We start from the raw sequence: 12,352 nt of genomic DNA, 5'->3' as shown, positions 1-12,352 counted from the left end.
ACAAAATATGATTAACTTAGAGCAGAGGCAATGACCACTGGCTTCAGAATGGGGGGCACAACTGGTGCTTGAAGCTGCACCCGTGTTTAAAGGGGGCAGGGCTTGGATTGGCTGGTCATGCTGCCACTTGGAAATGAGTGCCCACTCCTGTGGATGCTCCTGACTTAGGGGCTGGCTTTATTTCATAGAACCCTAGAGTTGAGAAAAGAGGTCCTTGAGTCCAGGCTCCTGGTCAGTGTAGAAATCCCAGTTCAGGCATCCCTGAGAGATGGCTGTCCAGCCTCCTCTTGAACACATCCATTGAAGGGGAGCCCACTGCCTCTCTGGGCCACTGATTTCCCTTTTAGGAAGTTTTTCCTAACATTCCCTCAGAATCTGCCTTCCTGAACCTTAAATCCTTTATTCCATGTCCTGCACTCTGGAACAAGAGACGCCAGATTTTGATTTTCCTCTGTGCAACAGTCTTTCAGGGAGTTGAGAGGGCTACCCTAGGTCCTCTCAGTTCTCATCTGCAAACCCTACAGTCTCTTTTCCCAGTTTATAGTCCCCTGATCATCCTTGTTAACATTTTCTAAGACTTTGTCCAAATCCTTCCCAGAGTGGGGTGGCCAGAAATGGTCATCATATTCAAGGTAGGGTATGAACAATTCAGATTATTTATTACCATGTCTTTGTTGTATTTAATGCTGTATTTTCTCTGAAAACTCCAGATGGTGTAGATAGGGTTTCCCTAATTTTATCCCTTCAACAACGCTGCTGTAAGGAAGGTTGAGTCAAGAGAACACAGGCTATCCAGAGCCACTGAGTGAGCTCCGTGGTTGAGTGTTGGCCTGAACCTGGATCAGTTACTCCTTTTGCCCTTTCCCATAAAGACTGGGTGCCCTTTCTGGGAAGAGTTCTAACTAACTCCAGAATCAGAACTTTTTCAGACCGATGAGAGACAAGAATCAGTGAAGCTGCAGGGAAGGATGGGTCTGTATGGGTCAAGCAGTGCACACTGCACGGTTGCTTAGTGCTGTTCACTCTTGACGATACAGCCATAGTTGATGCTTTGGGAAGCGGCATACTTCCTGCTGGAAGACAAGGCTGGACAAGCTTCACCAAGTTGCAATAATGCCAATGTTCACTCAGCCCCAGAGCAAACAAGAAATGCTCACTATTTCTCTTCTCTTCCTGACAGCTGCTTAGTGAGGAAGGCCAGTGCTCCTGACCACAGCTGACCCTTCTCCCTGCCAGGGTCAGAGAGAGCTGACCCTTTGGGAGGGGCTTTTGCAAGTCTCATCAACATTCAGCAGAGTTCCCTTGAATCGCTTCCCTTGGTCATGGAGGTTATGCAGGGGCTTTTAGGCAGTTTTGGCATTCAGTGGCCACGTAGGCCTGGTGTGGCAGCATTCCAGGTCTCAGCTGCACCATGGGCACCAGAGTTCCTCCACAGGCCATCTAATGGCAGATCACCATCTTCAAGGGGAGTTTTAAAGGGGTGAATCTTCAGGAGTCCCTCTTTAGCGTTCTCACAGTAGTATAAAGTAGTGTAAAGGTTGCTCTAGGTAATAATTTAAAAAAGACCCACAGGGCAGGTCCTGATTTCTTGTAGGCACTTCTTGATCCAGATTGCCTTGTAAACCACTTGTAGATTTTGTGATGGGAGCAGTATACAGGTGTTGTAAATAAACAACTAAAAGCTCACGCAATGGCAGGAGTAATAGAATGTAAAGGTGGAAAAGGATCTTGGAGACTGTGTTGTCTAATCCTCTGCCCAGAGCAGCACCCCTAAGAGATGGCTACCCCATTTCTGTTTACACCAGTCTGGCGAAGGAGAGTCCATCACTTCCTGAGTGAACACTGTTGAACAGCTCTTAAAGTTAGGAAGTGTTTCTGGTGTCCAAAGAAAATTTACTTCCCTGTAATTTAAACCCTGAGTTTTTTGCCCTATCATCTGGAATAACTCTGAACAATTTTGCCGCTTCTTCTCTGTGACAGCCTTAAGGTACTTGAAGATGGCTATCAGGTCTCCCTTATATTTCTCTTCTCCAAGCTAAACATGCCCAGGGTCTCCAACTGATTCTCATAAGCTTTCTCTTCCAGGCGCCTGCTTGTCTTAATCACTCTCCTCTGGACACACTCCAGTTTGTCAGTGTCCTTCTAAAATGTGGTGCCCAGAATTGGACCGAATGTCCTAGATTTGGTCGAGTTTTCGGAAGACTAAAAGTAAGGGAGGGGAAAGGTACTTTCAGACTTGCAAGATTCTGTTATTGTAACCTTACAATAAAGGTAGCGTTGATACTCATGGTTGGTGCTTCTTGTCTGGACTACCTCAAAGGGCTGACGTCAGTCTTGGAAGTCTGAAAGCACTTCCCCTCCCTCACCTTTACTTTCCAGAGAACTAGGGAAGGTCCCTTCTGAGATGCTTTCTCTACCCCCGTCCCTACTTCAGACTCAGATTTCGCTTTATCAGACTGTTGTCTAAGCTGTGGCTCTTCCTCCTGTCTCCCAAGGTCATTCCCACATACCGTTACGAGTCCACAGGATCCCTATCATACTTGTCAGACAGGGAGGCAAGTGCTCGGCCTTGGAGAGCCACTGCTGGATCCTGGGCTGGGGAAGGTAGTGGAACCACCTGTAGGGCCAGTTATCTCCCCACTACCCTGGGCGAGCTGAGTCATGGTCCATCTGGGTTGCCACTTGGCTTTTATACCGGAATAAGGCATCGAAGACCGAATAAAAGCTTTACGACATCTTGGGAGTCATATCCATGCAGAGGACCAACTACTCTAGAATCCGGGAATCTCTGCGCATGCATGTCGGCCACTGTGGTCTAAATCCTAAGTCCCTTTCTCTTGTCCGTGGTTTTTGGTCACCTTTTCAGCCCAGAATGGATCCTGTACTGGCTCCATGTTTGCATCATGATATTTCCTGGTCTGACCAGTTATAAGGATAGAGGCTGGCATTTCCTCTTCCATTTCCTATTGTAAAGTTATCTCGGTATTGGAATGTATTTTTGTACATTTTTTATTGACTCAGTGTCAACACTCAATTTCCTTTGGGCTTGAAGATTGAGGAAGGCAAGACTGATGTGTGGCTGAGTGTATCAGGCAGCTAGGAAGGAGCCAAAAGCACCAGCTGAGGATTAGCTGCAGGGATCACCAAGCAATTTTGCCAGTGCTGCCTGTGGACATCTTCAGGGACATGCTTGCTTTCTTTCTTTCTTTCTTTCTTTCTTTCTTTCTTTCTTTCTTTCTTTCCTTCCTTCCTTCCTTCCTTCCTTCCTTCCTTCCTTCCTTCCTTCCTTCCTTCCTTCCTTCCTTCCTTCCTTCCTTCCTTCCTTCCTTCCTTCCTTCCTTCCTTCCTTCCTTCCTTCCTTCCTTCCTTCCTTCCTTCCTTCCTTCCTTCCTTCCTTCCTTCCTTCCTTCCTTCCTTCCTTCCTTCCTTCCTTCCTTCCTTCCTTCCTTCCTTTCTCATATTTATATAGCCGCCCATCTCACACAAGGTGACTCTGGGTGGCATACAACAATTAGATTTACCTTGCGAAGGAACGTGCTGGCCCGGCCCTCCTGGTTGCTCCAGGTGGTGAATCTGGCATGTCTGACCTGTGACCGTGTAGCCAGAGGGATGAACAAGAGCAAACTGATGGGTGGTGACCGTTGGCTCTCCGAATGGCCTCACTAGTATTATCCTGCTGCTTTCTGTAAAGCAATGAAACGGTTTGACACTCTTTCCCATTTGGTGTAACTTCCTTCCTTCCTCATGAAATACCTGCGCTGAAGACTCAGAGTGAAAAAACCAACACCAATGCAGCGTTATGATATTGAGCCGGACCACCGGCAGGAGCTGCATGTGGTTGCAGCTGCGGTCCCCTAGGCGGCCAGCAGCGTTGGGCAGTGGGTGCTGAAGGGACTCCTGAGCTGCCCCTGCTCTTGTTTAAAGGCAGCAGCTTCCCGGCTTGCCTTGCCAGAAAGACTTGGCTGATGGGCCCAGCAGCTGCTCTCGGCCACTCCTTGCACCCACAGGTGGGGAAGCCCTAGGTGCTCGGGCCAAGGAGGTGTCCAATAAGTGGGGCTAGTTGGAGGGGCATTAATATCCCCCTCCCCCCAACTCCTTGCCCTTCCCCATGGCTAGAAGGAGCAGAATATACCGAGGCAAGCCGCCCATTTTGCAAGCACGTTGTTTATGGAACCCCTCAATGTCTGGAGTTACGTTTCTTTTAGTCAAGCATGAACTGTCTGGTTGCCCTGGCATCATAGCCTGGCCAGCTACAGCTGAGTTTGCCCATGGCTCTTGTACCTTAACACTGCACCGGACCCATGCATGAAAGCCAGAGGAGATACTCAAGTACGCTTGCCATTGAGAGAAAACTGCCTCCCTTCTGCGTCTGACCTGGATGCTGCTATCCCTTTGGGAGCATGGCTGTCTGTCCCTCCTCTCCTGGTGCCTCGCTGGAAACGCCGAGCATGCTTGCTGTGGTTGATGGCTGCTTAGTACCCTTGCACACGTTGATCATGAGTGCATGATGGACTGATCTTTGGCATAACTAACCAGATGGAGCAGAAAAAGGGAAATATGGTGCAAAATCGATTGATTCTGTGGTGGTGGCTGTGGTGTGGAGTTCCCTCTTCTGCAAATTCTCTGACAAAAAATGCCAGGTTTAGGGCTCGCTTCAGCCACAGCTTGGTGCTAAACAGGCTTGCGTCTTTGCTTGGTCAAATTAATGTGCTGGGCATAGAAGGGGAGAGTCAACTCTGTCCTTTCCTTCCCATTTCCTTTTCTGACCTGTTCCTGCTAATAATGCTGCTCTGAGAAGGGGCTGGCAGAGCTTTTAATCTGCATGTATAACAGAGTAAGCTCTCCTGCCCAGTGAATGAGAGCATGAAGGACTTGTGGCCGATCGCTTTCACAAGTCCACAGACAAAGTCATCTAGGCATATTTTATTTATTTATTTGTTTTTGCTATTGGAGCCGACTTCTAATCATTCTTCATGCAGTAGAGGAGACTTTTGCTATCCACTTCATTTCTGCAAGTGGGGGAGACAGGACAGCGTGAATTTTTATTCCACCCCGTCCTTTTTTCTATCTGGAAAAAAATCACGAAAAGTTACCCAAAGTAGAGCGTTCATGGAAGGACAGTATCCACCACACTCCTGGCTTTATGGGGCTGCTGTGGTATAACCCTGGTTGGGCTCAGGCTTCACCTGGGTAACAAATTCACTCATTTTATGAGTTTGCACAATTCATTAAACTTTTACCTAAGAACACTTACTGAGTTTGCACAGCATGCTACTCCTCCCCCCAAAAGAAATTAAAATGGAAGGTTAGGATTAACCAACCAAGCATGTTTGAACTGACCACATCCACCATTGTGGTGAAGATAGACAGTCACTCTTGGAAGCTGAGCAAGCTTCTCTTGGCCGATTTCCTGGTGCCTGTGAGGTAGAACAGGTTTGCGGATAGGTTTCAGCAGCCTTTCTGCTTGGACTTCCAGACCCCCAGGGACCCCCAGTTGACAGCTGGTTGGAATCTTCAGCTTCCTCCGCCTCCTGTGCCCCATCCAGAGCGCTAGCAGACACTCTTACTGTGCTAGAAAACCATGGATTTTCATCTGTTGGGATCCCAAGAGTTGCAGTCAAGACGGGGTGCTTGCTGTGGGCTCCTCTGTGTTGACAGCCTTGTCCAGCCACTCCTGAGGGTCTGTAGGACCCGAGTTAGGCCGTGTGTCCAGAAACCCACAAGCTCTTTGGGCGAAGGTTAAAAAACAGAGCTAGTCTCCTCCTCCTCCTCCTCCTCCTCCTCCTCCTTTTTTTTTTGCTTGGTTGGAGGATAACATTATTCCTTCTGAAATCTATGCTGCCTCTCCACCAGAAGGCACAGATGATAGACCTCCAGTGACTTGCTCTTAGAAGAGTTGGTATTGTAAGGAATGAGCTTACTTCTGGGCATGGAGCAGATCACAGAGGGGCTGCTTTGTGCTGGTCCATCCCCTTAATTGAGAACACAGCCTCTCCCCCACCCCACCGCCTTGGAGTCCCAACTCCCGCCGTGTCGCTCTGTTTTGGACGGAAGGGCACCTGCATGTCAGAGGGTAGAAGTCGGTCTCCATGGAGCTGCTTGCACTGGGCCTTTCTGACCTAGCGGACATCCGACATCCGTCCTTTGTTTGCCCCTCTTTCCTTCTCTTCTTCAGCAGTCATTCAATGACAAGCGTAAAAAGAACCTCTTTTCCCGAAAATTCCCCTTCTACAAGAACAAGGACCCGAGTGAGCCAGAGACCAGTGATATTGACCGTAAGTATGTGGGGGGGAGGCCGTGTGTGCCACGCGGTGTGGCCTTGAAGAGGGTTCCAAGAGCTGTGGAGAGCCAAGCCGTGGGGCAGCGGGGCAGGCGGCAGCTCTCCTCTCATGCTGAGCTGGGGGAGTCCTCACGTGCCACATTTCGAGGCGCAGCTTCAGGGAAACGGTTGCTGAGTGGAGCTCATTTTGCTGAAAGGTGAATTATGGCTCTTCAGTTGCTTCATGGCTGAACTTGGCCGGAGCGGCTTGGCCCCCCACTGATGCTCTTGGAATCGCCTGGTCCTAGGACAGCCTTCCGATGTGCTACTGACGGTTGTTTTCTCTGTGATTGCCTCCTTACTGCTTGCCCTCGGGGAACTACTCCACAGGGGATCCCTGAAGACATGGGATCAAAAGGCCTGAGTAAGTGACGCTCCCACTCCGCACTCTGCTTCGTCCTTGCCCGGACGCGTCCCCTCTGCGGGGAGCTCAGCCCGTTTCTCTGCTGCAGGTGGATTTGCTTCTGATAGTTCGCCATCTCATTAAAACATTCGTCTTTTGATTTGGGGCTGAGAAGACGCTATACACGCTTTTGGGTTTTGTGAGCATTTGCACATTTAGGTTGGTCTCTGTAATCGGAGGCTCAGAAACGGGAAGCTGACGTGCTTTTAAAGGCTTCTCTCCTGGCAGACCATATAGTGTTAAAGAACGCTGCACTCTTGGTAGAGAAACAGCACCTGCTGGATGAAGACTGCCAGGCCCAGCCTCTTGACAGCCATGATCAGGACCATCTCAAGGCCTTCCTGCCCCCCCCACTGTTTCCCAGACACCGTTGTTACTTTGCAGGTGGCTTTCCCGAAGCACAGACCAAGGTTTGCAACCCACTTCCTAAATATCCCCCCCCCACACACACGGTGGCTCAGTTCCAGTTCAAATTAGACCCATCTACCCCTTAGGTTTTCTCTATAAAATAAGCCCAGGCCTACTGTTATATTGGGATTGTCTTCCCTTGAATATGCAGTCATCCTGTACCACCATGATCCCTCACCCTCAGTGCCCAGGTCCCCACTCACCCCAGCTGCCTCTTGCTGAGGTGCTTGGCCCTGCAGAGCACCAGGCGCGTGTTCCCGGGGGTTTGGCTCTTGGCACGTGACAACGTTTGTAGCCAGACGAGTCAGCGTGGGTCAGAGGAAGCCTCCCAAATTAGTCTAAAAACTGCCTTTCCTTGGGGATAAAACAGTCCTTGGATGGACAGGTAAAATCACAGGAATTATGTGACCACCCAATGAAACTAGCTTTAAATGCATTGGGCCTTCCTCCTGAATCCAGAATAGTGCAGTCGGTATTGCTCAGCCTGTCCCTTTGTTTGGCTTAGCCAGGGAAAGGTGTCCTGTTACAGTCGGAGGCCTACTTAGTTTGGCCAGGCAGCTTAAGGTCTCATCCTCTGAGCGATTCAGGCAGAAGGATTCTCCCAGCTGGGCAACAGGGGCAGTGCTGGTCTTGGTGAAGAGGCATGGCTGTGGTCTTGCTTGAAGGTGTGCTGCAGATAACTCCTCTCCCCCCCCCCCGCCCCAGTGTCAAGGGATGCAGAAGTGGCCCTGGGACATTCCTGAGGAGCATTATGGATTTATCTTCTCAGACTGGCCCGGCGCCTCCTGGTATGACAGGTCGCTCAGAAAGCACATAGGCACTGGTCCGCTGGTCTTGAGACCCTGTCAGACCCTATCTCCTCTCACATACCGTGAGGATTGGAGGTCACAGACACCTGTGACTCCATAGATCTCCGTCTCAAAGCCCCCATTCTTAAAACCAAGAAATGGCCCGAAAATGGTGGGTAGGTGTACTTTTGTAGCCAGAGGTGAGTCAGTGGCATATGACTGTTGTCTTCTGGGGATTCTCATACTTACTCCTGACTGCTACCTCATGATTTGGGTTGACGTTTCTGCTTTCCTGCAAAGGAATCTCATGGAGGGACCACCAGGGAGCTCATGAGGGCCACAACTCCGGCTCATTCTGCACTTGCAGAAAGCAGAATGGAAAAGCAGTCTTTTCCAGCCTGCAGGACAGAGTTTCCTTGTTCCTCCTCCATGTGGAGACAACCAGCCTCCTTTATGCCCTACAAGTGGTATTTTGGGGGGCAGGCTGTTCCCCATCACATCCAGTCTCCAGTTAAGGGTCCTTTCTGAACCTGTCCTCCGTGGTTTTATCCAGTCCCCTCCAAGTTATGCCCACCACTCTGTTCTGTGGTAATGAATTGCACAGATCAGCGATTGGGTCCTAGACCCAATCACTGGAAGCAGGCGGGGACCCACCTGTGATAACCTCCTTTCTCTTGAAGTGTGTTATGAATAGTGGGCTTCTCTTTCAGTTTTAGAAGTGTAGACCATGTACGGGAAGAACTCAGCTTACACGTAACTCTGATGTGTGTCAACAGATGCCTGTCAGACACATTATTTTTCTAAGTAATCCATGGAAATGTACTTTTGCCTTTGATGTACATTCAGTTTTTTGATTTCTGGCATTGCTGCTTATTTCTCCTTTGTGCTGTTTTCAGAACATATGACTTCCAATGCCAGCGACAGTGAAAGTAGTTACCGTAAGTGCATTAAATTGTGTTTCTCTTTGCGGGTTTTTTTCCTGCGTACTGATAGAAGTGTAGGGTCACTGTTAAGAGCATATGGATAACGGAGCTGCCCTTGAAGAACACCCTGAAGCTTCAGCTGGGGCAAAATTCAGTGGCGCGGGCAGCTGTGTGCGCTCCTCGATCAGCTGCCTCGGTTGCCAGTTTGCTTCTGGGTCCAGTTCGAGGTGCTGGTAATGACCTATCAAGCCCTACATGGCAAGGGGCTGGGTTATTTGGGGGACTGCCTCTACCCGGTCACGCCTACCCGTCCCATCGGGGCTGGCAGGAGAGGGTCCCGTCTGCCAAGGAATGTCGCCTGAAGGGACCCAAGAGGAGAGCCTTCTGTGCCTCATCCCCTCCGGAGGTTAGACTGGAGCCAACCCTGCCTGCCTGCCTTCCAAAAGGCTGTGAAGCCATGGCTGTGTCAGTGGCCTGGGGATCCAGCTAGGCTTCAGAGTCTGCTGGATGGTTGAACTGACTGATCCGTGACTTAAAATTGGTTTTAAAGGGGTTATTGTTTATTGGTTTTTGCATTTTGCTTATTGGTTGTGTTGTTTGGTTGTTTTAGTTGTGAACTGCCCAGAGTCACGAATGTGAGACGGGTGGCTGTACAAATTGAATAAATAAGTAAATAAATGAATAAAATTCAAATAATGGGGCCCATTTCCTAGGAAGGTCTCCAAGGGAGCTTATCAGATCAGAGGGGTTGGACGGGATGGCCGGAATCGGATTCATGCCATTCCAACTAGAGCGGGGGGGAATAGAGTGGCCGGTTGTTCCTCCTCCCTCCCCTCCCTGTCCAGCAAGCCTCCCTCTGCCAGGCGGACACACAGGAATGGATGTTCCTTCCGTAGCTGTTTCCCCACTGCGGCTGTTGGTCCTGTCGGCTCCCGTGTTGCTCGTCTGTTCTTGTGACGTCAGCTTCATTCTCAGTCAGATAGTTTACCGTAACATCCACCCTTCGCAGTTTTGGGGGTTTTCTTTTGCCCCGTGGAACAGAGACAAGAGGGCTGAGCTGCACTTCCCACGATCTAGTTCTCCAGTCTGGAGTTTGACAGCATTGAACATCCAGTTGCACTTTGCTTTCTTGCAACAGTTCTTACTTTACAGAGCCATCCAGCAGCAGGGTGAAACGCAGAGGAAAAAAAATCAGTTTCCTAGCTGGCTGCTTTGTAGTTGAGGACTTTTTTGCCAGCTCTTCAGAGAAAGACCAATGCTGTCCATTCCAGTAGGGTTCCTGTTCTGAATCAGCTGTTGCAAGCAGCTTTTACCTTTTCTCATTCTGCTGTCTCATGTAGTCTTGATCAGATAAGTGGGGCTTTCAAAACTTCCAAGGCTGCAGCATCTTTTTTCAGGACGGTTCTCCTGTATGCACAATCTAAGCATTTATTCTCTTCCAATCTGGTGCTGATCTCAGTGAGTTTCTTTAACTGGTCTTGGCGAGATAGCAATGGGAAAGTATTTATTGCTGCTCTCTTCTCCAAAATCTGTTATACTCAATTTGAAAATTTCATTAATCCGGAGCCTGGAAATATGGGTCACCTTCCATTTCAGATTTTATTTAGTTAGTTGACAATATTTATAACCCGCCACAATCCCAAAAGACTCCAGGCTGCGTGCAACAGAAAAGCAAAACAGAAAAACCCTAACAATGGTTATTTATTTATTTATTTATTTATGATATTTATATAGCTGCCCATTTCATAAAAATGACTCTAGGCGGTACCTATTCAGAACAACATCAAAAGTAAAAAATAACTCCAGAAAACAAAGATAAACCCAGGATAGGTGCCTGTAGTCAGTCAGCTGGGAGCAGAGGCGTGTTGAAAGAAAGCAGCTTTAACCTGTTTGCAGAATTGCGGCAAGGAAGGGGCTGCACATATTTCTGGGGGCAAACATTGTATAGGGTAGGGGCTATTACAGAGCAGGCCTGCCATCTCATCCATGCCCTGTGGACCTCACTAGGGGAGGGAACCTTGAGTGGGCCACTCTTGAGGACGACCAGATGGGCAGGTTCAGTTCGGGCAAGGCTTGTGCTGCCCGGGTGATGCGCTTTTGGGACTTTAAGGGCAATGACCAGCACTTGGAATTTGGCCCAGAAGCCTCTTGGCAGCCAGTGCTGCGTCTTGAGCATGGGTGCAGCTCTGTGTTAGTGGGCTCTCCAGCCGGTAATCTTGCTGCTGCATTTTATGGAAGTTGTAATGTCCAGGTTGTCTCCAAAGACATAGAGTGCGTTGCGGTAGTCCAGTCAAGGGGGGACCGAGGCAGGCGTTACTGAGGTCAGGGCATCCTAGTCCAAGTAGGATCATAAGTAGCACACCAGCTGAAACTGGGCAACCTCCCCCCCAACACTGCTGCCACCTGCTATTTAAACAGAAGCCCCAAGTCCTGGAGGACTCCTAATTCATGAACCACTTCCTTCCGTGGGTGGGGAGACCATGTCACGTGCAGAGAAGCTACCAGGAGTGGTGTTATTGGAGTGCCCAGCTGCCTGCTGGCCCCTAGCAACTTTTCCCTGGTAGAATTTAATTGGAGCTTGTTTCATCCATAAAGATGCTGCAGCCTTCGGGCACCAGCTCAGGGCTTCCATATCATCACTGGCTTAGCCCAGGGTGGCTCAGTATAATCAAATGTCCTCAGCAGGCACTCGTGAGGCTTCCCCCTGAACTGACAGATGACCTCTCCAGTGCTTTCAGGTAGATGCCAGACCACATGGGGGAGAGCTCTGAGCCCCGAAGGATCCTGTTGCTCTGCTTCCTCTGGGATCCTCTTTAGTTGATTTCCCACCACCTTCGGAATAGCTATCCCTAAAAAGACAATGTTGGAGACACAACCCCGCTGGATCTGGGAATGGCTTCTTTGAGAGAGAGCACCACCGCTTCCTTGGAAGCAGGCATATCCTCCCCTCTCTCAAAAAATCCTATCTGGATCCAGTCATTCACGTCCCAGCTAGCCATCGGAAGGAGCCAGAAGAGTAATGGATCCAACATGCACGCGACTGGGCTCAGACGACAGACGATCCTGTCCACTCCCTCAGGTTCCACAAACTGAAGAGAATCCAAGATCACACCGCAAAACGGCTTCTTTTGAGCAAATAGAAATACAAGAGCCCAGTCAGTCCTTGCTCAGTTTCCTGTGAGCTGCCAGGAAACACACTTGGAAGCAGATCGCTCTGCCTCCAAAGTTGCCAGCCACAGCTGCCGGCAAAACGTGAGGACAGTGGAAAAGTCGATGCAGCCGTTCAGCCAGAAGCTCTGTGAAAGCCCACGTCAGTGTGCGAACAGAGCCATTAGATGGGAATGTGCAGGTGCGTGATGCGCAGAGAAGAGTTGCTGCGTAGCCGCTTTCGTTGCTCGAACGTGTCGGCTTGTGCCCGTGCTCAGCCACGTCCACTGCTGGATTTCCATCACCGTTGCTCTGGGCATCTTCTCACTCGCTTCGTTTCCGCCAGCAGGCACCTGCGGCTGCT

General features: G+C 49.7%; 1 protein-coding gene across 12 annotated transcripts in view; it reads left to right on the top strand.

Moving 5' to 3' along the window:
* Window positions 1–12,352, top strand: part of DLG1 (discs large MAGUK scaffold protein 1) — a 159,851-nt gene that overhangs the window by 116,434 nt on the left and 31,065 nt on the right. For 6 of the 12 annotated variants that reach the window (XM_088132475.1, XM_088132474.1, XM_088132470.1 and 3 more), the window contains 2 exons: window positions 6,176–6,275; window positions 8,815–8,856. In XM_088132475.1, coding sequence (XP_087988601.1) covers window positions 6,176–6,275; window positions 8,815–8,856 — 142 coding nt within the window. Of the gene's footprint in view, window positions 1–6,175; window positions 6,276–6,649; window positions 6,684–8,814; window positions 8,857–12,352 lie in introns of all 12 variants that reach the window. The other 6 variants (XM_088132472.1, XM_088132468.1, XM_088132467.1 and 3 more) reach the window with 2 other exon arrangements.

Source organism: Python bivittatus, unplaced genomic scaffold (assembly GCF_059951505.1).
Source record: "Python bivittatus isolate LINGU-HERP-01145 unplaced genomic scaffold, Pbiv_v1 ctg000980_np1212, whole genome shotgun sequence".
NCBI classification, from domain to species: Eukaryota; Metazoa; Chordata; class Lepidosauria; order Squamata; family Pythonidae; genus Python; species Python bivittatus.
This window is presented reverse-complemented; position numbering and strand designations above follow the sequence as displayed.